Below are 23,733 nucleotides of genomic sequence, written 5' to 3' on the forward strand. Positions count from 1 at the left end.
TGCATATTTAATATTGCTAATATAATTTACCCAATATATTTTCTATATATTTTTTCTTTTAAGATCTATTTAATTCCCACATTTCTAACTTAATCTTGTCCAATTCATTAAATTAACCATATTTATTTACTAATGTTATTCCACAGTTCATCAAATGATTTATATGAATATAAAAAAAGCAGAAATCCATTTGACATCTTGATTAATCTCCATTAATTTTTCAATATATGTCTCATATAATTTGAAAAAATTAAAATTCTTAAACGTAGTACTCACTCATGAAGAACTGGCCGTGCTACTGTTTCTCCAAACTTATGGGCTTTGTAAAACAGAGTATATAGGAAAGGTAATAAGGTATAGCGAATATTCAAATAGTGCCTTGATGAATTAACCAAAAGAGAATTCTGTCCAAAAAATGCTGGATCCTGATGCTATGGAATAAAAAGGAAATTGACATTAAAAACGCTAAAATGTGAATGAAAATTAAAGAGAAGCATTTAAGCTATTTTTGAAATGCAAATTATATACATTTTAGTTTGTGTATGAAAATTTGAAATTGTTCCTCTTTCATCATCAAAGTATATAAGTATTTTTAGTTTTTATATTTTTATTTGGATATGTTTTAATTAAGCTTTATTTTAAACTGGGCGTTTTTCATTTTTATATATTAGAGATGAAAAAATATTTTAACGAAGAATTTTCACCTATATTATTTGTGGTAGACTGCATTATTGGCTCCAATTTTCATGCTTCCTGTACCTCCAACCTTTGCTGTATAACTCTGAAATCCCTACCAATAAAATGGAGTGTATTTCCCATCAAGTGCACTTGACTTTGTGCTCAGCTAAGTGACATACTTTGGCCAATGGAGTTTTAGTAACATGAGACCCATTCATGTAAAGGCTTGAAATGTGCTTGCCTGAGGACTTACTGCCTTGTGCCTTGTCCTTGCCATTAGGAAAAAAAGCCCAGGTGGTCTACTGGCCCAGAGATACAGGGAACAGAGCAGCTTGGCCGGCTCTTGTAGCTGAAGGACAGCTTGTAACCTGAAGGACAGCTTTCCTGCTAAGCCCACGCTAGATCAGTGGACTCTCTTAGTCTAGGTGCAGTGATATGAGCAAACCTGCTTAGATCTCCTGTTATGGGTAACAAAATTATACTGAGGGCACCAGCTGCTGCCTCCCTTCATTCACCATCATGTTTACTCTGAAGACATTTCCCTTCGGCTGCTCCCAGCTAATCAATGAGCATGGTGGGAGTACTATTCAGGCCCATTCATAGAAAACACAGGACACTTCCAAGGTCATCTTTGCACTGAGGACTCACCACTGGGCTGAGTGGAAACTTCCTTAGAATTGGGCTGCAGTGTGTGACTCTCTTTAAAAACCCGCTTTCCTTGCCTTCATCGTCACCAGATTCAGACCCCAATTGTGATGTGAAGGCTCTATTTTCTCCTCTCCCTCCCCTTTATCCTTCACAAGTTTTTCACTAATAAATCTCTATCATGTCTGTCTCAGCAACTGCTTTTTGGGGTCATAAATTAACACAGTGTAATATAATTCATATCAGTATTCCCCATGAGCACAAATTTCTTGAAAGCATGTCTCAGTAGATTAGGTAATGACTAATCTCCAATTTATACCTCTTACTTTTGTTCTGTCATACCTTCTTCCAGGCTGAGCTCTGAGTGGTTGTCCCTCTTCTCAAACAGAATTAAGGCCCTATGTGTAACTAGTGTGTAAACAATGAATCATTTCTTAACATGCACTTAATTGACTTAATGGTCTCACCTAATTTTCCCAGTTTCTCGGAGAAATATGTTTCTGAGAGCCCAGAGCATGCTGAATTCACAGGGCTGGTACTTCAGTATGTCCTTATATATCAACTCCCACCAGTTCAGATACATACGGTAAGTGTTAGTTTTATTTTTTCCCAAGCTGTCATTCCAGTTTTACTTATTATGGAAAGACTCTGGACTCAAACTACTTTTACAGTGTCTTGAACTTTTTGTGTTTCTTTAATGAAACAAAAATCCTTAATATTAATTAATATTAAATCCTTAATATTACCTTGTATTTTTTATGAAAGAAAAATTACCTGGAATTTACATTGTTGGAATCCAAGAATCTAGACTCAAAACCCTTTGGCTTTAATTTTAAGTATTAAGTTATTTTAAGTTAAAGTGATCTAATTTCCTTGTATATGCTTTATGCTTAAATAAGATATTTATGCTGTGACCCCATTACATTTCACGATTCCTTTATTTGACCATTTTTTAAATATACAAAATATTTATAGGCCTTGAGAAGGGAACTTCTAACTCCTCTTTAAAAATTATGCTACAAACTTTCAGTCCCTTTCTTCTACAGATATAAATTTAAGTACATTGCTAAAACTAGAATAAGGTTTTATTTCAAAACATGGAGAAGAAAAGGAATTTACCTCATATATATCACCATTATGGTTCCTGGAAAATGGATAAAAGGCCCCAAGTTGCATCCACCTCCTGCAAAGCTCTTCTGTGGTATTAACCACAAATCCACAGATGTCCGCTCCAACCTAAATAACAAATATATCTATCATTCATAGTGTAAAGAGTCTCAAATTTGCCTAGGGCATCACATTTTATGCCTCAACAGATTAACCTGCATTACTTACAATCTTTATTTTACTGTCTTTATATATTCTTCCTTAACTTAGTTTTTTATTTTCCATTTTTGCTATTTATTTGCCTCTAATTGCATCATTTTACACTTTTTTTCACTGTCTCTTTATACACTATTAGTCTCATGTATTTATTTTCTCCTTTGATCTAATCATTGTTAATGTATAGTGTGAATTTATATTATTAAAATGTGTTGCTTCTTAATCCAAAACTCCCCTCCCATGATCTGATTTTTTCCATTTATAATATATTACTGTAATAGTAAAATAGTAAAAAAAAAAATGGTGTCTAACATGTAGCCATTAAAATTTCATTTCTCTTCCTTTAAGGACCCTCCAGGAAAAACTCTTATCCTTAATTTAGTATGTTCACATTTATTTAAATGTTTACAGCCATTTCTTTATTTTTCTTTTTTTTTTTTTTTTTTTTAAATTTTTTTTTTCAACGTTTTTTATTTATTTTTGGGACAGAGAGAGACAGAGCATGAACGGGGAAGGGGCAGAGAGAGAGGGAGACACACAGAATTGGAAACAGGCTCCAGGCTCCGAGCCATCAGCCCAGAGCTTGACGCGGGGCTCGAACTCACAGACCGCGAGATCGTGACCTGGCTGAAGTCGGACGCTTAACCGACTGCGCCACCCAGGCGCCCCTATTTTTCTAAATAGTATGTAAATATCCATAAACAAAATATAGTATTTTTTGCATGTTTATTAACTTTATATAAATGGCAGACTGTACGAATGACATTGCATTTCATTTTTTTCTCAAGGTACTATTGTTTTGAGATTCACTTATGTTAATGTGGTTCTGGTTTTCTATCATATGGGATCTCATGACTATGAAAAATGTTCCTATCAAACTTATTTGTGGCTTTTTTGTGAGTAATATTCTATGGAAATATATGTATGTATACACACACACACACACACACACACACACACATATATTTACCTTTACTGTATGGTATTATATACACGTTTATATATACAAATATTTTCAAGATTATTTCTCTGGTTTATTGGAAATGCACATTGTTTAATCAAAACCGGCTGTAACCATTAGTAAGCACAGTCACAGTACATGAAAATTTCCTTTGTTCCATTTTTTGTCAATTCCTGTTATATTTCGACTTTTAATTTTTGCCACCTATATATATGATATGTATACCTCACTAAAATTTTAACTTGTATTTCTCTGATTACTATGGAAGTTGGGAACTTTTTCATATTCTTACTGAGTCCATATTGGTTTCTCTTCCTACAGAATTACCTGTTTACAACCTTTGCTAATTTTTCCATTGTTTCACCTTCTACAAATTTACAGTAGGTAGTTTAAATTGAGTATTAGTCATTTATTGACTATATGAATTGAAAATGTCATTTTAACTTTTTTTTTTAAATTTTTTTTTTAACGTTTATTTATTTTTGGGACAGAGAGAGACAGAGCATGAACGGGGGAGGGGCAGAGAGAGAGGGAGACACAGAATCGGAAACAGGCTCCAGGCTCTGAGCCATCAGCCCCAAGCCCGACGCGGGGCTCGAACTCACGAACCGCGAGATCCGTGACCTGAGCTGAAGTCGGACGCTTAACCGACTGAGCCACCCAGGCGCCCCCATTTTAACTTTTAAAATAGTCTTTTAATGAACAAAAGTTTTTATTTTGTTACAGTAAAATTTATATTTCTTTACTATTTGTGCCTTCTGTGATTTGTTTAGGAAATTATACCTCTAACCCAACATCACAGAGTTACTCATATGTTTTTCTAATATGTTTAAAGTTTACTTTTCTTTAAAAAAAAATTTTTTTTTAACATTTCTTTATTTTTGAGACAGAGAGAGACAGAGCATGAACGGGGGAGGGACAGAGAGAGAGGAGGCACAGAATCGGAAGCAGGCTCCAGGCTCTGAGCCATCAGCCCAGAGCCCGACGCGGGGCTCGAACTCACGAACCGCGAGATCGTGACCTGAGCTGAAGTCGGACACTTAACCGACTGAGCCACCCAGGCGCCTCTAAAGCTTACTTTGCATACATAGCTCTTTAATCTATCTGGGATTGATTTTTGTGTGAAGTGTAAGTCATGGACCCATTTTATTTTATTATGAATAAATGATACTTCACACATGAATATTTGATACTTTCCTCACTGATTTATAGTGATAGTGCAATCAGTTAATGCATTTCATTAATGCATGAGCCTATTCCATATTATGCCATATTATTCTCTTTGAATATACAGAGTCAAGAATTGTGCTATATTACTGTTTTATTGGATAGGGTGAATCCTTGTGCTCTTTTCTACTTCTTTACATTGTATTGTCTCCCACATGAAGTTTAAATAATCTTTTATGTTCCCCAAACTCACTTTATAGTTTAAATTGGAATATCACTAATGTTGGATAATAGTTTGGGGAGAATGTATATTTCTAATATATTAAGCTTTATTATCTATGAACATGGCATGTATTTAATTTAGCTACTTAAAATTTTCTCAAAACTATCCTACATTTACTTTTAATATTTACTCCTGGTAACTGTGTATTAATTACTTGCTATAATAAATTAACACTTTATCTTAAAATACGTTGTAACATTGCTTATTTCTTTCAACCTTTTTTAGACAAAATTTGCCAAAAATCTATTTTATTCAAATTTCCAAAGTCATCTTTGTAATTTCATATTATTAATTTTTCTCTAGAAACTTTGCTTCCCTGCATTAATGTCTTCTCTTATTTTCATTCCTTACTTCTTTAGGTTTATTCTACTTTGTTTTTTCCATTTTCTTAATTAATGCACTTTACTCATTAATATTCAGCCTTTCTTTGTTTTTAATCTAAGCAGTTAAGGCTGTAAGTTTTCCTCTAAAACAAATTTAGTTGACAACTTATAGTTTTGATATTAAGTATAATTGCTAGCACTCAGTTCTAAGGATTTATTCCCCCCCTCTTTTTCCATTCAGTTTGTTTTTTGACTAATGAATCATTTTAAAATGCGTTTTTTAATTTCCCAAGTCAAGACTCTTGAGTGTGTGTGTGTGTGTGTGTGTGTGTGTGTGTGTGTGCGTGCGCGCACGCACGTGTGTGATTTTTGTTGTTATTTGGTTGGGTTTTTTTTTTAATGTGAAATTTATTCTCAAATTGGTTTCCATACAACACCCAGTGCTCATCTCAACAGGTGCCCTCCTCAGTACCCATCACCCACCCACCCCTCCCTACCACCGCCCATCAACCCTCAGATTGTTGTCAGTTTTTAAGAGTCTCTTATGGTTTGGCTCCCTCCCTCTCTAACTTTTTTTTTGTCCTTCCCCTCCCCCATGGTCTTCTCTTACGTTTCTCAGGTTTTCATTTTGTTTTGTGCATATGAAAGAAAGAAAAAATGAATCACTATAATTTCCTAACACATTTTACATTATTTTTTTATGTAGTGGCTCTCTTTAATGTTCAATTATCAACACTGCATACATTTTTTATTTGATATAAAGATTGATTAGATTCTATATATCCAGAGTTGCCTGGAACAGATTTTCTCTGCTTTTAAAATTTGAGACTTATCTCTGTCTTTATTTTTTATCTTTTATTTTTTTCTTTAAAATACAGGAAACAGCTTTATTGGTTTTTATCTTAAACTGACAATCTGGTATTGAAAGATATTTAGACTTTTGACATTTGTCTTTATTACCACTATATTTGGATTTTTCCCTACCATCTTATCTGGGGCTTTATTTACTTTATAAAAGCTTTTCCTTTTCTTTGTTTATATTGATATTTGTTTTGTATTATTTTGAGTTCCTTGGATTTTATTTATTCCTATTTCTCATTCTAATGGCTAGAATGTTATAGATACCACCTATATTCTTTTCTTTCATAAATTCCCTAAGAATAAAGATTGGATTTTCTGTAACATACATTTAATCATTTTATTGAAGATTATTAAGATCACATTACAAAATTAAAAGTCATGCACAGCTAATATAAATGACACTGTATGAAATTGCTTACCAATGGCATTCCAAATAAATTGAACTCTAGCATTCCTGTGATAGACCATTCCATTTGCTCCCATGAAGCAGTGTTGTCCCCTAACCAGTGTGCAGCATAGCTTCCAGACCCAGCAAAAGTTGACCGGGTGAGAATGAAGCTTCTCTTATTAGGGAAAACTTTCTCTATGGCTCTAAAAGTAAAAGCAAATGAATAAATCAGATTTATTTTTAAATAACTTTTTATCGACCTTTCGTACCAATTTTGTATTTATCTACCAATGTTTACTTAAAAACATTCCAATCAGGGAAAGGAAATCAGACTTTGATTTCCTTTACCAAATTAAATAAACATACTTTTTGTATCCACTCAACACTTGTTTTTAAAATATATGGTTTAAACTCACTGAAATCCTTTTTTAACCTGAAATGTCGTAATCTGAACTTGAACTGTCTACAAAGTTTTGAGATGCAATGATGCTAATGATATATTAATGTCTGTATTTTCAAATATTAGCACGCAATGTTGGGATGAAAGTTACATATTTGAGAGGCATTTTATTTTGTTTGTATCTAAAAGTTTACTATCCACAACTACTAGCATTATTTATCTCACCTCTATTTGGTACCTGAGTATTATTGATAATTTTTTTCTATAAATAGGAAATATTCAGGAAAGATACAAAGTTTGATTTACTATATAAACTTATCCAGACTACCTTAGTAAAAAGATATAATGGTATTCTCAGGTGGTTTTTCTATATTAATATCTTTATAACACTGAACTATAGTGTTGCTATTTCCTTCTAGAATTTATTTATTTATACACTTCAATATATAAATGCTCTACTGAGTTTAAAAAGTGAAGTAACCAAACTCTATGAAGATAATGTATAAGAGTTGAGATACCATGGTATGTTTTGGGACTAGACAAATGTAGGTGTGTCTTTAAATTTAATCATATTTATTTAATTCTGAAAAAGATTAAAAAATTATTGAGGTCAGGATCTGGGTTTTATTGACTATTGCATTGTAGGTTCTTATATAATACTTGAGAAAGAATAGGCAATCAGGGTAAGATTATCCCCTTCCTTTGTTTTGTAACTTGTTATTTTTTTGCATCCAAGTACACACGGCATTAGAAAGTTACTTTGTGAGATACTAGATAGAAAACTACATTTTAGGGGCGCCTGGGTGGCGCAGTCGGTTAAGCGTCCGACTTCAGCCAGGTCACGATCTCACGGTCCGTGAGTTCGAGCCCCGCGTCAGGCTCTGGGCTGATGGCTCAGAGCCTGGAGCCTGTTTCCGATTCTGTGTCTCCCTCTCTCTCTGTCCCTCCCCCGTTCATGCTCTGTCTCTCTCTGTCCCAAAAATAAATAAACGTTGAAAAAAAAAATTAAAAAAAAAAAGAAAACTACATTTTAATTGAAACCCTTGATTTTAAAAAGACCTACTCTAGAAGCACCACTCTCTCAGGCCAATTGTGTAGAACATAATTGCTTACAACATAATTATATTCAGAGATAGCAAAGTGAATCAAAATTTTGAAGCGTACTTTAAATCTATGAATTAAAAAAGGACCACAGTTAAATACATACACCACATAGCTCTTGATGAACTAAGTTCCAAATTCATGAAGATTAGTAGAAGTACTGACACCATGAAAATACTATCTTTCTTTGCTTTCTTACTCTTGCTCTTTTCCAACTATATTAGTGTATTACACCATATTTCTAGACAATAAGTATGAAAGAGGTTTCTGAATGAAACTGCACTTACTTCTCTGTGGCTATAGCCATGCTGTATCCATAGAGGCTGTGAACATCATACTGTTTCCCCCAGTACTGCACAGCATCCATGCAAATTGTTTTGGAATACATGAGTTTGTCAAGAATATCTTAGAAAAAATATATAAGAAATGTTTCTTAAGAGAGAGTTTCCATTTTAAGCTTCATAATCCTTAAGTACACATATATATACCTATTTGTATTATACGTCACACAAATATATATACCCTTTTAACGCTTTCTAGGTTAGTTTATTTAAATATAATTTAATTTTATATATGTACATCTGTTACACAATTACAAACCATCCAAATCCCTGCTTTTCAGGTTTTTTTATTGTGCTTCAACTTACAGGCTTATGTGGTGTTGCAATAATTACTGTCATCTTCAGACGTACTTATTGCTGTCTATTCTCCCTTAAGAGCAAATCTTTCTTTGGTTGTATTTTTTACCCACTTTTAATGGTGAAAAACTTATTTTTTAGAATATGTGACATGTAACTATTCCCATTAGGTTCATTCTAAAAACTGCACAAATTACTGCATAAGGCTCATGGAAAGAAGTTGATCATTTAAATTATAATTTGAAACAAATTGTGTTTCTTTTCATTAATTATTTGATCATGGGCAGTTTATCAGTAATAAAGAGAAATCAATAATCTTTCCCAAAATTTAAAATCATTCTTCTTTTCTTAAGCATAAAAATTTTAGCCCAAAAGTAACACAAAAACAGACAAAAACGCATTGATTTCAGGGACTCAAAATTTTATAAAGGTTTGTGATATAGAAATATATGCTAGAATTTACCAGGAAAATTATTCTTAGTTAATGGTAAGTAAATAACCAAATAAAATTTACCAGGAGTAAAAGGTGGATAATTCAGTTTATTGTCATTGCACCCTTTTTTTGAACCTTGAACAAAACTGGAAACTTCATTCATGTCCTAAATGGATATAAAATGAAGAACAGCAGATTTTAAGTGATAACAGAGGTATCTTGTATGGGATTCAGGGATTGTATATAACAAAAATGTGTTTAACTTACCTAGTTTTAATTATACCTATAAAATATTAATAACATTATAAGTATTAAGCAACTGTCTTTTCCAAGTAGTTGTATCAATTTTCTCAAGGTGAGTCCACCATTGTGCCACACTTCTGGCACATTCATTTATGCACCATCGTTTGCTCATCTTACCTGACATGTATCTAGTTTCTGTGATGTGCACTGCCAGCCGCGAGGCACAGCATGTTTTGTATAGCCCTTCATTCCTACACTCTCATGAGAGAGTGAAAGTGAAAATAGGTAAATAGCATTTTAGCATTAAATGAAAATAGTTATGACCTTACTTAACCCCTTGAACAGTCTCAGGGAACCCTAGGGCAGCTGGACCACATTATAAGAACCAGTGACCTAAACATCTCTTGGAGGCAGAATTGTGGGGATGTGTTTATAGATTTTTTGCCATGTAAATGTAAGCCGCGATAGTATCTTGCCACATACTAGTTTGTGAACATTACTTTAAAAAAATAAAGGCTTTGAACTAAAAAGATAATATATATAAAATTATATATCACACTACACATGCTCAAAAAATAATCTATTTCTTTTTCCTTCTCTGTTAATTGCATTGTAGGACTTCCACACATTTTTGAAGCTTATTTCCAACATGTCTATAATATGCAGTCTCTGCTCTCACAAAGACTTCATACTCGGTCAAGTCCCTTGTTAATATTGTTTTTTTTCAGAAGGAATAAATTTTCTTTATTACTCTTTTTTTCTTCCATACACAGCATGCCCAGATGGAATCAATGTGAAACATTAAAGTTGCAAAATAAATTTTTCATCATTAAAAGGTAAATGTTTTCATTTCCCAAATATTTTCTCTTTAAAAAAGTTTTTAATGTTTATTTTATTTCATGTTTTTTTTTGAGAGAGAGAGAGACAGAGAGACAGAGCATGAGTGGGAGAGGGTCAGAGAGAGGGAGACACAGAATCTGAAGCAGGCTCCAGGCTCTGAGCTATCAGCACAGAGCCCGATACGGGGCTTGAACTAACTAGCGGAACTGAGTCATGACATCACGAGCCTAGATGAAGTTGGACACTTAATCGACTGAGCTACCCAGGCTCCAAATATTTTCTTAATAGCCACAAAGAAGAAAAATTATGTAGTTATTCTACAGTATTGGGGTTACTTTATTGAAATTACCTGGAATATTATATTCATTTGATTTTCCTATGTCTAGTAAAATTAATACAAAGAGATACTATAGTTGGGCTGCCAATAATTTTAGATGAACCTAAGCACTTTTTCTTCATGAATCCATGAACCAAATTAAATTTAAAAACAATTTCAACTGCTGACATTCATAATTGGGAATCAAGTTGCATTATTTTAAATTTTAACTTTTTCTAAACTATTTAGCATCTTATATGTATAATTATTCTTGAGAAAATACAAAGCAAAACATTTAACTATGAAATTTATGTTATTTTATTAGAATTATGTACTTGCAAATTGAAATAAAATTCACAAGTTCTTCCAGCATTTGCTCAAAATAGACATAATTTATCTAACTTAAGAATAAACATAATTTTTAAAGAAATTAATTTATTTCACATGAAAAAATTGATCAAAAATATTTGTTTAATCATTAATATTATACTGTATGTTAACTGGAATTTAAATAAAAATTAAGATAAAATTAATTATTTTATCATACAACCATGTAAATAAGAGTAAATGAAATGTTTGATTTCACCAGTTCACAATATAAGGGAAAAGAGTCTCTGTACTCAAGAAGATAAATGTATTCATCTATTAAAGGGAAAAAAAACACTTTTACATGATTGTAACCATATTTTACAATAAACACAATATTTGCTATTTGATTATTTATTTTTAAAATATCCTACCTACTTGGAAAGATTTGTTATTAATTAAACATACTACACATAATGTAATAGAATTTATTTGTACCTCTTTTAATGTATTTTGTATATTTTCACTTTTGAAAATTCTGAAAGTATTTTTCTCTAATGTCTATAAATTATTTAAATGATGCTACATGTATTTAGTGTCATTTAAAAATCAACTCAATTAGTATTTTTAATATTACAACCAGCAGGTTGAAAGCAGTGGAAGTCGCAAGGCAAAGGCCTCAGTGAATTGATACTAATAAGTATACCTACAGATATTCAAGTATCATTCAAACCATCCCAAATCGAGTAATGATTATTCCTAGGAATTGTCAATGCCATTTTTAGGGATGTTTCTGAAAGTTCTTTTCTTTAAAATCCATTGAAAATTGTGTACAAAAGTTTGGCAACTTTTTAAAATAAAACATTTTTAAAAAATCTTGGTATTTCATAATTTCATTACTTCATATTTAAACTAAGTCTACATAAAAATAGCTCCATTTTTCAAAGAATTCTAAAAATAATTCACTGAATTTTAAGTCTGTCACTGAATTTTAAGTTTCCTAGAACTATGTATTAAATTGTTGAGCTTTTTTATGGAAAAATTCTGCTTATTAGATTTTTAAGAATGAAATCATAATAACAACATGATCACGACAATATATATATTTGTTCAGAGAAAGTGGAAGTGATCTTTGAATTTTAAAAATACTGACTGGGTACATTTATTTTGAAATTACAGCTTCAGTTTTTATTATACCAAATGCATTAGTCTCTTATTTCTCAAGTATTAGGAAATTATCTCAAGAATGTTGCAAAAAAGATAATTCAAGTATATTATATGTCTATATACAAAAATCTATTTTTCAATGAAAATTATGCTCATATTGTTTTCCAGAGTGATTTTAATATTTAAAATTAAAATTCAAAAACATTAGCTTGGCATTTAAATTATAAATCTAGGAAATGATGACACTAATTTTAAATTTGACAAAAAAATAAAATGTTTTCAGTTAAATAAGAATACTTTGTTTTATTGTACATTCATTCTATCAGAATAATCTGAAGAAAATGAAAGAATTAAGGAAACAATTTTATCAGTAGGATTTGATAGTTATTCAAGTAAAAGCTGGAAGCAGAATAACCATTGCTTATACATCATATAAATTAATTCAGTGATGTTTAGTGAGCTTTGAAATCATACTGATTATATTGCGTTTTGTTTTGTTTTTTAAGCTTAGTCAAATGCTTATGTATTAGGAGGAGAACAACTCCACCTTTCTCAGATGCTCCTCCCCTTCCCTGCCCTCCCTCTCTTTGGAGTTGAATCAGGTACTGTATTTGTGTTCAATGGATATAGGAAATGAAGTATTCTCTTTCTACAGCACAGTCAGATTCTCTTTCACTATTCCTAAAGTATCAGTTATACTGTAACTGTGCTCCAATGGACTCAAATTATTTCATTAGCAGAAACAAAAACCCAAACATTTTAACTAATACAACTGAAATTGGAGCTGGAATTAAAAACAAGACCAAGAATGGAGTGCAAATTTTTTTGTTATTTCTATAGGCTGCTAGGTATTATTGTGACCTCACTAATTTTGTGTCTAATAACTAAAGCCTCTCCATTTTCATTCTATTCTTAAGAATCCTGAAGAGTATGCTAACCTCTAACTCAGTTCCATGTTGTCAGCTAAAAACATAATTTTCCTCTTTGTATTCTCCACAACATACCTGATATACTGATGGTGCAAAATATACACTTAACTAAGTAATTGATTAAATAATCACTGAATAAATAATGAGCACTTCATGAAAGTAGAGCTATTGTGTAACTCAACAAAGACATGGATGTCCCTAAGACATCCATTATCTCCTTCTAAAATTCTGTGCAGTTGTAATAACTTTGAACAAAATCTCTGATGTTCCTCTGTATTCAAGTTTATTAGACTTCTTTTTTCCCCTGGAACATAGAATTCTGGGGTCACCAAGTAGTTTCACTCACCAAATATGGTTGCAGTTTCCATAACAAAAGACACTAAATCATTCTATATGGTAAACCCAGAAATAAGTAATCAATAGCTACAGATACAAAACTTCATCCAAAGAAATTTTCAAACATTAGCATTTCCCTTTAATAGCTTTACCAATAATCTAGGATTTTGGTTGTTGCTGTTGTTGTTTATCTTGAAATAAAACATTTAACCTATTTCAATTTTGATTTGTTTTATTCCATAATTTACTAAAAAGAAAGTTTCTAGGGGTGCCTGGGTGGCTCAGTTGATTGAGTGTCCAGCTGTTGATTTCAACTCAGGTCATGATCTCACGGTTCCTGAGTTTGAGTCCCACGTAGGGCTGGCTCTGTGCTGATGGTGCAGAGCTTACTTGGATCCTCTCTCTCCCTCTCTCTTTGCCCCTCCACCACTCGCATGCACATGCACATGCATACATGCACTCTCACTCTGTCTCTAGCAAAATAAATAAATATGCTTTTCTTTAAAAAAAGCTTTTTTTTAAAAAAAGAGAGTTTCTAAGGGTTAGTGATATGTTATTATGTATCCATAGTGCTGCAATCGCTTAAATACTGTAGACTATAATAAATGTTTTTAAAATTGCACTACTTACCTCCAAATCTTGCTGTTTTCAAACATAAATTGTTAGTCATAAAAATATGGCATCTTACTGATAGAAATGGAATTTATTCTATAAAGTGTATCACTGAAGAAGAAAACTTGCAATTTGCAGTTTTTACTTAAGATTCTTTTCTAACCCAGGAACATGACAGGTATGAATTTATACATTCTAGAAAAATATTATAAAATTTTAAAATTTCATGTTCAAATGATTACAAAATTTACCTTGTCAACTTTATAATTATTTTATATATTTTATTTATTTATTATAATAACAATAATTATTTATAGAAAAATAATTCTATGCTAATTGTCTAAAATTAGTGATTTAAAATAGCTACTTACAATCCAAAGTCCATCATATTTCACTTCTTGATGGAAAATGCTGCATTCATCTGCCCACCAATCTATGCAGTTTGGATTAGTAAAATCAGGGTATACTGTTAATCCTGGCCACACCTAAAAGAATAGATCATTCATATATATACATATATAAAAGGAAAAATAAATAAATGATAACTCAAGGTTATTGAGTAGATAAGAATAGTAAAAAAGCATTAAAGTTATAATATTGTACTTCTTAAGGTTTATGTGATCCATGCACCATCTATATGTATAATAATCTTAGACCTATTTTAAAATGTTTTAAAAAATAAAATAAAATGCATATAATGAGAGTAAAGTAGAGAGAGAGAGCATAAGGCATTTAGGAAGGCAAAAATATAAGAACATAGGATTAAACTGCTATTTTGCAACTAAATTTATTTCTTAGCATACGAATGGGTTAGGTTAAAAACAAATAAAAACTAGACAATGTATTCATTGTCTGAATAAAAAAAAGTACACGGTTTAATTTCCAAAAGCATTTGTTTCCAAGAAATTCAAGCAAAAAAACTCCTTGTGTATTTATTATTTATTTAATAAATGAGAATATGACATTTATTTTGTGCTGGGTAATGTTCCGAGCATTTTTATAATTACTAGCTCATTTAATCTTCACTAGAACTACAGAAGATGGGTATTTTTTTAATCACTGCTTTACAGATGAGTTAGTCATTATAATTAAACCCACTTTACAGATGAAAGAAGTGATAAACAGAGAAACTAAATACATTTTTCAAGATCACACTGCTAATAAGTGGTACAGAAGGAATCCAAACACAGCAATCACATATCTGAGTCAGGCTATTAGACACTACACATACTACGCTGTCTTTTTATACTTCTTCAAATTATCTGATCATTACTTAATGACAGACAAGAGAAATTCAGTTTCAGATGAATGAAAAAAATAATACTGTTTTATATCCAAAAATATGACTATTGGCTATCCAATCTGTTCACAGCAAATGGAGTAGGTTTAACAGGGTATATTCTGTGAGATATTAATAGGAATTATGGGAAGAAATTCAGCTTTTGTTTCTGATGGAGCTCATAATTATTTGAATAAGACTTTCACCAGAAATTCTGATATTGATGAATTCAATAAAAAGTGATGGCTAGTATATCTTCATTACAGTAAATAATGCTATAATACATGTTTTTTATACACTGACATTATCTCTTACTTTATTTCCTTTGACTAAATTACAGAAGTGGAATTACCAAGTTAGTGTATCTAGACTTTATAGTTTTTGATATGTCTTAGAAAGTTGTCTTCAAAAAAATATGTGTTCTGGTTAAGAATATGCATTTGGGAACTAGTCATTTTCATAACTCTGTTCTTTATTAGCTCTGTGATATTAGGGAAGTTACTATACCTATCTCAAATTCACTTTTTTCACCTATAAAGTAAAATTCTAATTATAGGTATGTATCTCATTATTTTACTGTGAGGACTAAATACAAATCATAAAATTTAGTATCCAGCACAAAAGTACTCAATTTATAGAAGTATTTATTTTACATCAAAATATCAGAATTTTTGTTATAATCTAATTATATTTTGTTAGTTTTGTTTTAATTGTGTATAGCATTGAAATCTATGTCTTCTTACTAAAACTGTTTTAGAGACAGAAATTTTGAAACATTTCCTCTCTAAAATTTCTTTACACAATTAAAACACCAAGTCCATATTTGAAAGTAAATACACACACACACACACACACACACACACTTACAAAAACTGTCATTACACAACAGAAAATCTAAGCAACACAACTTTAATGAATATCATAATTTACCTCGCCAATAATTGCTGTAGTCCCATCTGAATCATTTACCCACACATGTTTTGCATTTCCCCTCTCATAGGTGGCATATGCCATTCCATTGCTTAGCTTATTTATGGAAATTGCGGGATCCTAATAATAGAAAGAAGAAACTATAGAAAATATATTAAGTTACAAATAAGTAAATACTAAAAACATATTAATACATAATGTCATTACCAAGATGATGACATATTTCTGTCCATGGTCGTGCAAATCTTGAACAAATTCAGGGAGGCCTTTAAATGCAACTTTATCATAAGTAAAGTCTTTCTTTGCTTCCATGTAGTCAATATCAGTGACCTGTGTATCCTGAAAATTAGTAGAGTATATTTCAATAAATAGTACTGAAAGGACTCTAATCACTTCAACCTTTAAGCCCAATGCTTTATAAATATAATGATTAAAAGGTAAATGAACTTAGATCTCTTTTATTTTATTAAAAACCATGAAATAGTTTATAAACTAATTTTTCTAATTCTAAAATACAAAAACATTAAGTGATTATTCACATTTTTTTCAGTGATGATCACTGAATAAGTACTATATTTTATATACAGAAATCATTGTATAGAAAACAAAGCCTATATGCTACATAAAATACATTAAAAAGTATATAGGCAGTAGGGGCGCCTGGGTGGCGCAGTCGGTTAAGCGTCCGACTTCAGCCAGGTCACGATCTCGCGGTCCGTGAGTTCGAGCCCCGCGTCAGGCTCTGGGCTGATGGCTCGGAGCCTGGAGCCTGTTTCCGATTCTGTGTCTCCCTCTCTCTCTGCCCCTCCCCCGTTCATGCTCTGTCTCTCTCTGTCCCAAAAATAAATAAAAAATGTTGAAAAAAAAAAAATTAAAAAAAAAAAAAGTATATAGGCAGTAAAAAATAATCTATTTTAAAAAACTGAATATGATGTTCACAGTTAAACATGTATTCTAGTATAAATAATAAATAGTTCTTAAAATCTCAAGTAGACCTGGCCTTGTGTATAGATTTAAAATATACTTTATCATTAAAACACATCTTAATAATCCACATTTATATTACATAGTATAATATCATGTGTAATGTTGACAATTATATTTATTATTATGTGACAATATTTAACTTGGTATGTAATCCCATAAACCCTTCATCCCACTTACAAATGGTATGCCAGCATCCCGATTTCTTTTTACCACTTCTTTCACTACATCAAGTGACTTATAATTCCAGCGACTCAGCTGGAATCCAAGACTCCAATATACTGGCATTGCCGGTCGTCCAACAAGCTTGAAGTAAATGGATATTTGATTAATTTCAATAAAGAACATTGAAATTATTATTAATATGCTTATTATTCTAATACCTCTGATATTTATTTAACTTAAATTACATATTTTGAACAAAGTGTTACCTGCATTCTAAGATGCGTTCTGGATTTTATGTTAGAATTTTATTATAAATTAGTGTGTCGTCACAACAAGAGGACATGACTTTGGAAATACGTGGAAATCCAAGTGTAAGTAATAGTAAATTGTTTTAACTAAAACTGAGTGTTAAGTTATAGTATAGTATAGTATAGTATAATAACCTTTTTGGCATAATGATTTTTTTTTAATTTAGGCATACACATACACACACATTCCATGATTTCTCTATCATATATGCATAAAAACTACAATGTAACAATTTTTAAGTTACTTATGTTGGGTTAAATATTCTATTCAATTTAAACATTAAATTTATTTTAAAAATAAAATAGTATAAAAATTGAAAAAGTTAGCATTTTTCATCTCATTTCACAAACATCTTATGTTTCACTACATTTCATTATAGATTTGGACATATAATTGAAATTTCTTTGTGTGTGTAGTATACACATGTAACATAATTTTTCATAAAAGTATGTAAAATATTATTATATGTTATATTAGCTCACATATTATTTATATTACACTTTATACAGAAACATTGTTTTTAAAACTATTCACCAGTCAAATGAATTGCTTTATATTTTAACATATTGAGACCTCAAGAGTGTTAGCTTATACAGAAAAAAAAATTGTTTTTCTTCAAACAATAAAGTTTCTTTTGCCTACTCTCTACATAGCTTGTACCTCATTTAAATGCACTGATTAACTATATTACATTCTACACAACTATTGTATCTTATTGCTTAAATACATGCCTTTGGAAGACTGCCCATAAAATGATTTAAAGCAAGTGCACTACTATACTAAATGTATGCTGCATTCATACGCCATGCATAACTCAGACTCAATTCCTGCTGACCACAGACTGTAGTCAGCATGTAACAGACAACAATCCTAGCTGGTATTTCACAAATCCAATGTCAAATTCTTTTTAAAAAATGTGCTATCCACAGTTTTGGTGGTGTGGTAACCATATGCAAAGTTGTATAAAGGCCAGCCTAACATTGTAATTATAATTTAGTATTATAGATTGTAAATTTTGTATCCTTTTCTGAAGTTCATATTTATCAATAGCAATTTGGGAATTGTTAGACACTGTAAATTATTTAATTGTGTAAAACTCTACCTACTCTCATATCAGACATTTGGATCCTAACTAAAGAAAAGTTTTTGATAGTAATTACTTCTCCTTTAAGATCATTTTAGGGGCGCCTGGGTGGCTCAGTCGGTTAAGCGGCCGACTTCGGCTCAGGTCATGATCTCGCAGTCTGTGAGTTCGAGCCCCGCGTCGGGCTCTGTGCTGACAGCTCAGAGCCTGGAGCCTGTTTCAGATTCTGTGTCTCCCTCTCTCTGACCCTCCCCTGTTCATGCTCTGTTTTTCACTGTCTCAAAAATAAATAAAACATTAAAAAAAAAATTAAAAAAAAGATCATTTTAGCAAATGAGAAATGTATATCAAAATACACATCAATTAAAACAAGATTTTAAAAATAGACATAATCCGTAAATCTTAGGCCAATAAAAATAATTTGTTTTTCCATACTAACACCAAGAATTATGTACCAACAGTCACAGGAGAACAATTATATAAAAGAATTATATAAAAGAAATACAGAATTATATTTTAGAAGTAGACTCAGGGTACCCCTGGATTCCTTGTCTCTCTAAGACCCACCTTAGACTTAGGTACATGAAGACATTATTTAATAGGGAAGCAAGAGTTGCTTAGACAGATGACATAAGACTTCACACTGTGTTTCAAAATCTTCTGTTTTAAGCCTGAGCATCAGAGACAATTTTCCTGGAGTTAACCTACTATGCATTAACAGCAAGTTTTACTAGTCTTCCTTATAACTCATTTGCCTCTACGATTTTTATCAAAGGGGTGTATGACCTACACACCCTTGCGTATCCTCAGCCTTGAATAGAAAATACTTTCCTTGGCTTTATCCCACCAAAGTAGGTCATGAATAAGTAAAGATTTAATATGCAACATTTCAAAAAAATCCTACTTCTGAACTCAGCTGCCTAGAACCAATAAATAATTTGATATTAGAAATATAGACATATAAATATACATAGTCATCATTGTATAGGAAAGACAAAAACAAAAACCACCTACTCATACCTGAAAATGGTTAAGATTTAAAAATATATTTAGCTAAGAGGCCCCAGATATCTTAAATAAAATTAGACATGATGGTTGAAAGAAAAGTAGAGTAGAAATTAATTTATTAAAATAGATATAAAACATACCTCTTGATACTGTTGAACTACTTGTTCTGGTGTATCTCCTAGAAAGATGTAAAAGTCCAGAATTCCGCCAATAACTCTGTAAGTTACTATTGGAGTAGGCTGGATGAAAATTTCTACAAATTAAATTGGAGAAACATATATAACTAGTAAAAATATACACAGTGATAAAATAACCGCAGTGTCTATTTTAAGTACTTCATATTAACCATACATTTTTGCACTGTTTTTAAATAACTAAGGTAAAATAAGATACTAAAGATAGGAAGAATATACGAGAAAAGTAGAACGCCACCATCTATGAGGTTTATGATAGGAAATCACAGCTGTTTCCTTCTATAGATGTTGGCAGAATCTCTCCCTGGAAACTGCATAGCCAGGTAATCAGTCCTTTTATAACAAAATTTTGTTTTCTGAAATTGCATTTCAATTAGTTGTGTTAATTGAAGATTCTCTAAAAGAACATATTCTCACATTAATTTTTAAGAAAAAACTACAGAATTTTTTTTTCTCTACATAGACAATAATTGCCTGGATAACCATTTTAATATACTGTTCTCGCTGGGACACTGTTGAATTTTGGAACTTTTTATTATCACTAATTCATATGTTATACATTGGTATTACACTCATAACATTTAAAAAAACATTCTACATTACTTGAATTATGATAAACTCAAAAATTAATCTTCTTCTTTCTCTCCCTATATTATATAGACTTCCCTTTTTTTTTTTTTTTTTTTTTTTTGGTTGTAGTGGTATGTTAAATTATCTTAACAAGTGAGGCTGTGGGAATGGGAATATTCCTTTCCATGGATGTGTTTCACTATTGCTGTGAAAGCTCTGAAGAAAGTGCCTGACTATAATAACATAGTATACTCTCCCCAAAATAGACACACTTATAAGTAAAATTCCATTGTCTTACTACAAACTCTGCTTGTAATAATTTCATATACTGAATCATTACCAATAGAGTTTACTCTGACATACATTATCTATGATTGGAATAAAGAGAACAGTTCAAACATTTCAAGTTATATCTCATTTAAATATATTACCAGATAAATTACTCTTACCCATTGCATTGCTGTTCATTAAGAAAACACCAAATGACTTTCCAGAAGTATCTTCAATGCACATGAAGAATGTCTGATGACCATATAAATTATTATTATTCTGTAAGGCAAAAATTTGAACATTAATTTTAAAGTATATTTAAATTAAAAAAGATTATATATTTAACATGGCCTTTATATATTCCAATTGGTTTCTGTAATTTACTCCTCATACTTCTATACTAATTACTATACATACCATATGAAACACTGTGGCAAAAAAATTAACCTATTTTGATTATTAATATGTTACTATATAAAATATGTAACATAATATATTCATTATACTACGACTAGATTACTTAACTTTCCTTTATTTTTTATCTGATTGAGTTTTAATTAGCCATTCATGTTAAGAAAATGGCACTTTTATTCATTATGGCCCATGTTATGTCCAAGGCAGGACAGGGAATTCCAAGATGACGTCCAACCTTATAGAACTTCCCCACTACATTTGCTATAAACCAAGGAGTACATGAAATAGCTGAGAACAATTGTGAATAAGTGAATACACTTATAAGGCAAAAGAAAAAAGAATTCCTGGCTGATAGGATATGGAGGTTCCAAGAAAAGAATGAATGGAAAATATCCTGGTGTTTATTAGGTGTTCATTACAGATAGTGATGCTATAAAAACAGACTGGTAGAATCTTTATTAGTAGTAGTTCTGTACCAAATGAGGCTCTTTAAAGCAACCACCATTTATTCATTTTTGGGAATGAAATAGCACTGGCATTTTAAAAGTCACTAACAATTGACTCAAAGCAACCATGAATCAATTAAAAATATTAAATTTTTTAAATGTTTATTTAATTTTTGAGAGAGAGAGAGAGAGAGAGAGAGAGAGAGAGAGAGGTGGGAGTGAGGGGCAGAGAGAGAGGGAGACACAAAATCTGAAGCAGGCTCCAGGCTCTGAGCTATCAGCACAGAGCCTGATGAGGGGCTTGAACACACAAGCCATGAAATCACGACCTCAGCCAAAGTCAAATGCTTAAATGACTGAGCCACCCAGGCACCCCTAAAAATAATTTTTTAATGATATGGTCTTTGTTCTAAAGAATCTCATCTTAGAATTATATACAAATATATACACAAAGACTAACCTGTAGTGACTGTCATACTAAAATATGAACAAAAGGTTAGAAATAAAGACTAATTCTGCACGGGGGAGTTTGGGAGAAGTTCTTATGAGATTAAAGTTCAAATTATCTCTCAGTGACTTATTGTACAAATGATAAGGAACCTCAAGGTGCAGTATTTAAAAAGGGAACCAGCCCTCTGTGCAAATATATAAACTTATATAAGATTATCATATGTTATGGAAGGGGAAGATGCAGACATAGATGTACAATGTGATGTCCAATAAATAGGCAGACACCATATCATACAAAGTGATAGAGAACACAGTAAGTGTTTAGAATTATTCTAGCTCAATGACTAGCCATGTATTGGTTTAAGCATAAGAATGATTGAAAAGGGAATGACAGAATACAAAAATCAAATCAAAAGAAAATATTCATAAAATAGATATACCTATTTGAACTAAAATCTGTTGGTTACTTTTTGAGTTAATTTGAGACTACTACAAATCATCACCCCTGAAGTAAACAAGCTCCTGTATTAGGTATCACTGACATACAATAAATAATGGCTTCAAATAGGGTAACATTATCACCTGCTCCAATATAATGATTTTATTTACATTAAAAAAAAAAAAAGAGTTCCTTACGTCACCGGGAAGTTGATCCCGGGTAAAAATTGGCCATGTTTTCCAGTTTAAATCGTGACGAAATCTCTTATGAATATGTTCCCCAATGCCATAAATATATTCACTGGAAAGTCTGGTTGAAATCTGTAAATACTGGTCAGAGTACACCAAAGGACCAATGCTGGTGTCAAACCTGTACAATAAAATAAATAAATGATCTAGAAACAAATAAAATGTTCTACCAAATAAGGATCTATGTTACCATGCTGAATATTTCACTTTAAATATGTCAATCTTTAGCTGTGATCACTTCTTAGGAATATATGAATTATACCATAAACAGAATTTGTTGATTCCATCAACACAATTTGCTTCATCACCACCAATATGATTCTCCGTATACATCCTCTCCTTTAATCATCACAAACTTGAAGTGTAACTACCAGTATCAGTTCCATTCTACAAATAATACAAATTGGGAAAATTATGCCCTGTGTTCTAAGGTGACAAACTGGTAACTAGCAAAGCCAGATTTCAAACCCAGTTCTGCCTTGCTTCAGACACTATTTTAAAATATAGTACTATACTAGCTTTCACACCTCTAACACATATATTAAAGTTAAGTTCAAAATAATTTTTCCAAAATTAAGAAGATTGTATGTTGGATTCATATCAAATACATCCTACAAGAAATGTTAAATGCATTTAATACTTTTGTGACAATTAACATAATGTCAATTGCAAATCATTAAAATATATTTAAGGAAAGTAACCGCTGAGATTTAATCTTGACAATTGCTCAGTTAACCTTTTTAATTTAATGTTTATTTTATTTTTGTGAGAGAGAGAGAGAGGGTGAGGGGCAGAGACAGAGAGGAAGACAGAGGATCCAAAGCAGGCTCTGCACTGACAGCAGAGAGCTCGATGTGGTGCTGGAACTCACGAACTGTAAGATGGTGACCTGAGGCAAAGTCAGAGCTTAACTGAGCCACCCAGGCACCCTGCTCAATTGACCTTCTTAGAGATGCGAGATATCTTAAAAATTGCTAAATCCCTTGCCGCAAA

At 31.6% G+C, this 23,733-nt stretch overlaps 1 protein-coding gene across 4 annotated transcripts in view; it reads right to left on the reverse strand.

The window, feature by feature from the left end:
- SI (sucrase-isomaltase) overlaps nt 1-23,733 on the reverse strand; it is a 159,636-nt gene that overhangs the window by 67,927 nt on the left and 67,976 nt on the right. For all 4 annotated transcript variants that reach the window (XM_058730407.1, XM_058730409.1, XM_058730411.1 and 1 more), the window contains 12 exons: nt 22,690-22,861; nt 20,923-21,022; nt 19,850-19,962; nt 17,324-17,449; nt 16,367-16,498; nt 16,160-16,279; nt 14,322-14,435; nt 9,283-9,367; nt 8,418-8,535; nt 6,661-6,832; nt 2,443-2,559; nt 277-431 (listed from right to left, as the gene is read on the reverse strand). In XM_058730407.1, coding sequence (XP_058586390.1) covers nt 277-431; nt 2,443-2,559; nt 6,661-6,832; nt 8,418-8,535; nt 9,283-9,367; nt 14,322-14,435; nt 16,160-16,279; nt 16,367-16,498; nt 17,324-17,449; nt 19,850-19,962; nt 20,923-21,022; nt 22,690-22,861 — 1,524 coding nt within the window. The remainder of the gene's footprint in view (nt 1-276; nt 432-2,442; nt 2,560-6,660; nt 6,833-8,417; nt 8,536-9,282; nt 9,368-14,321; nt 14,436-16,159; nt 16,280-16,366; nt 16,499-17,323; nt 17,450-19,849; nt 19,963-20,922; nt 21,023-22,689; nt 22,862-23,733) is intronic.

This window comes from Neofelis nebulosa, chromosome 5, assembly GCF_028018385.1.
Source record: "Neofelis nebulosa isolate mNeoNeb1 chromosome 5, mNeoNeb1.pri, whole genome shotgun sequence".
In the NCBI taxonomy this organism is placed as follows: domain Eukaryota; kingdom Metazoa; phylum Chordata; class Mammalia; order Carnivora; family Felidae; genus Neofelis; species Neofelis nebulosa.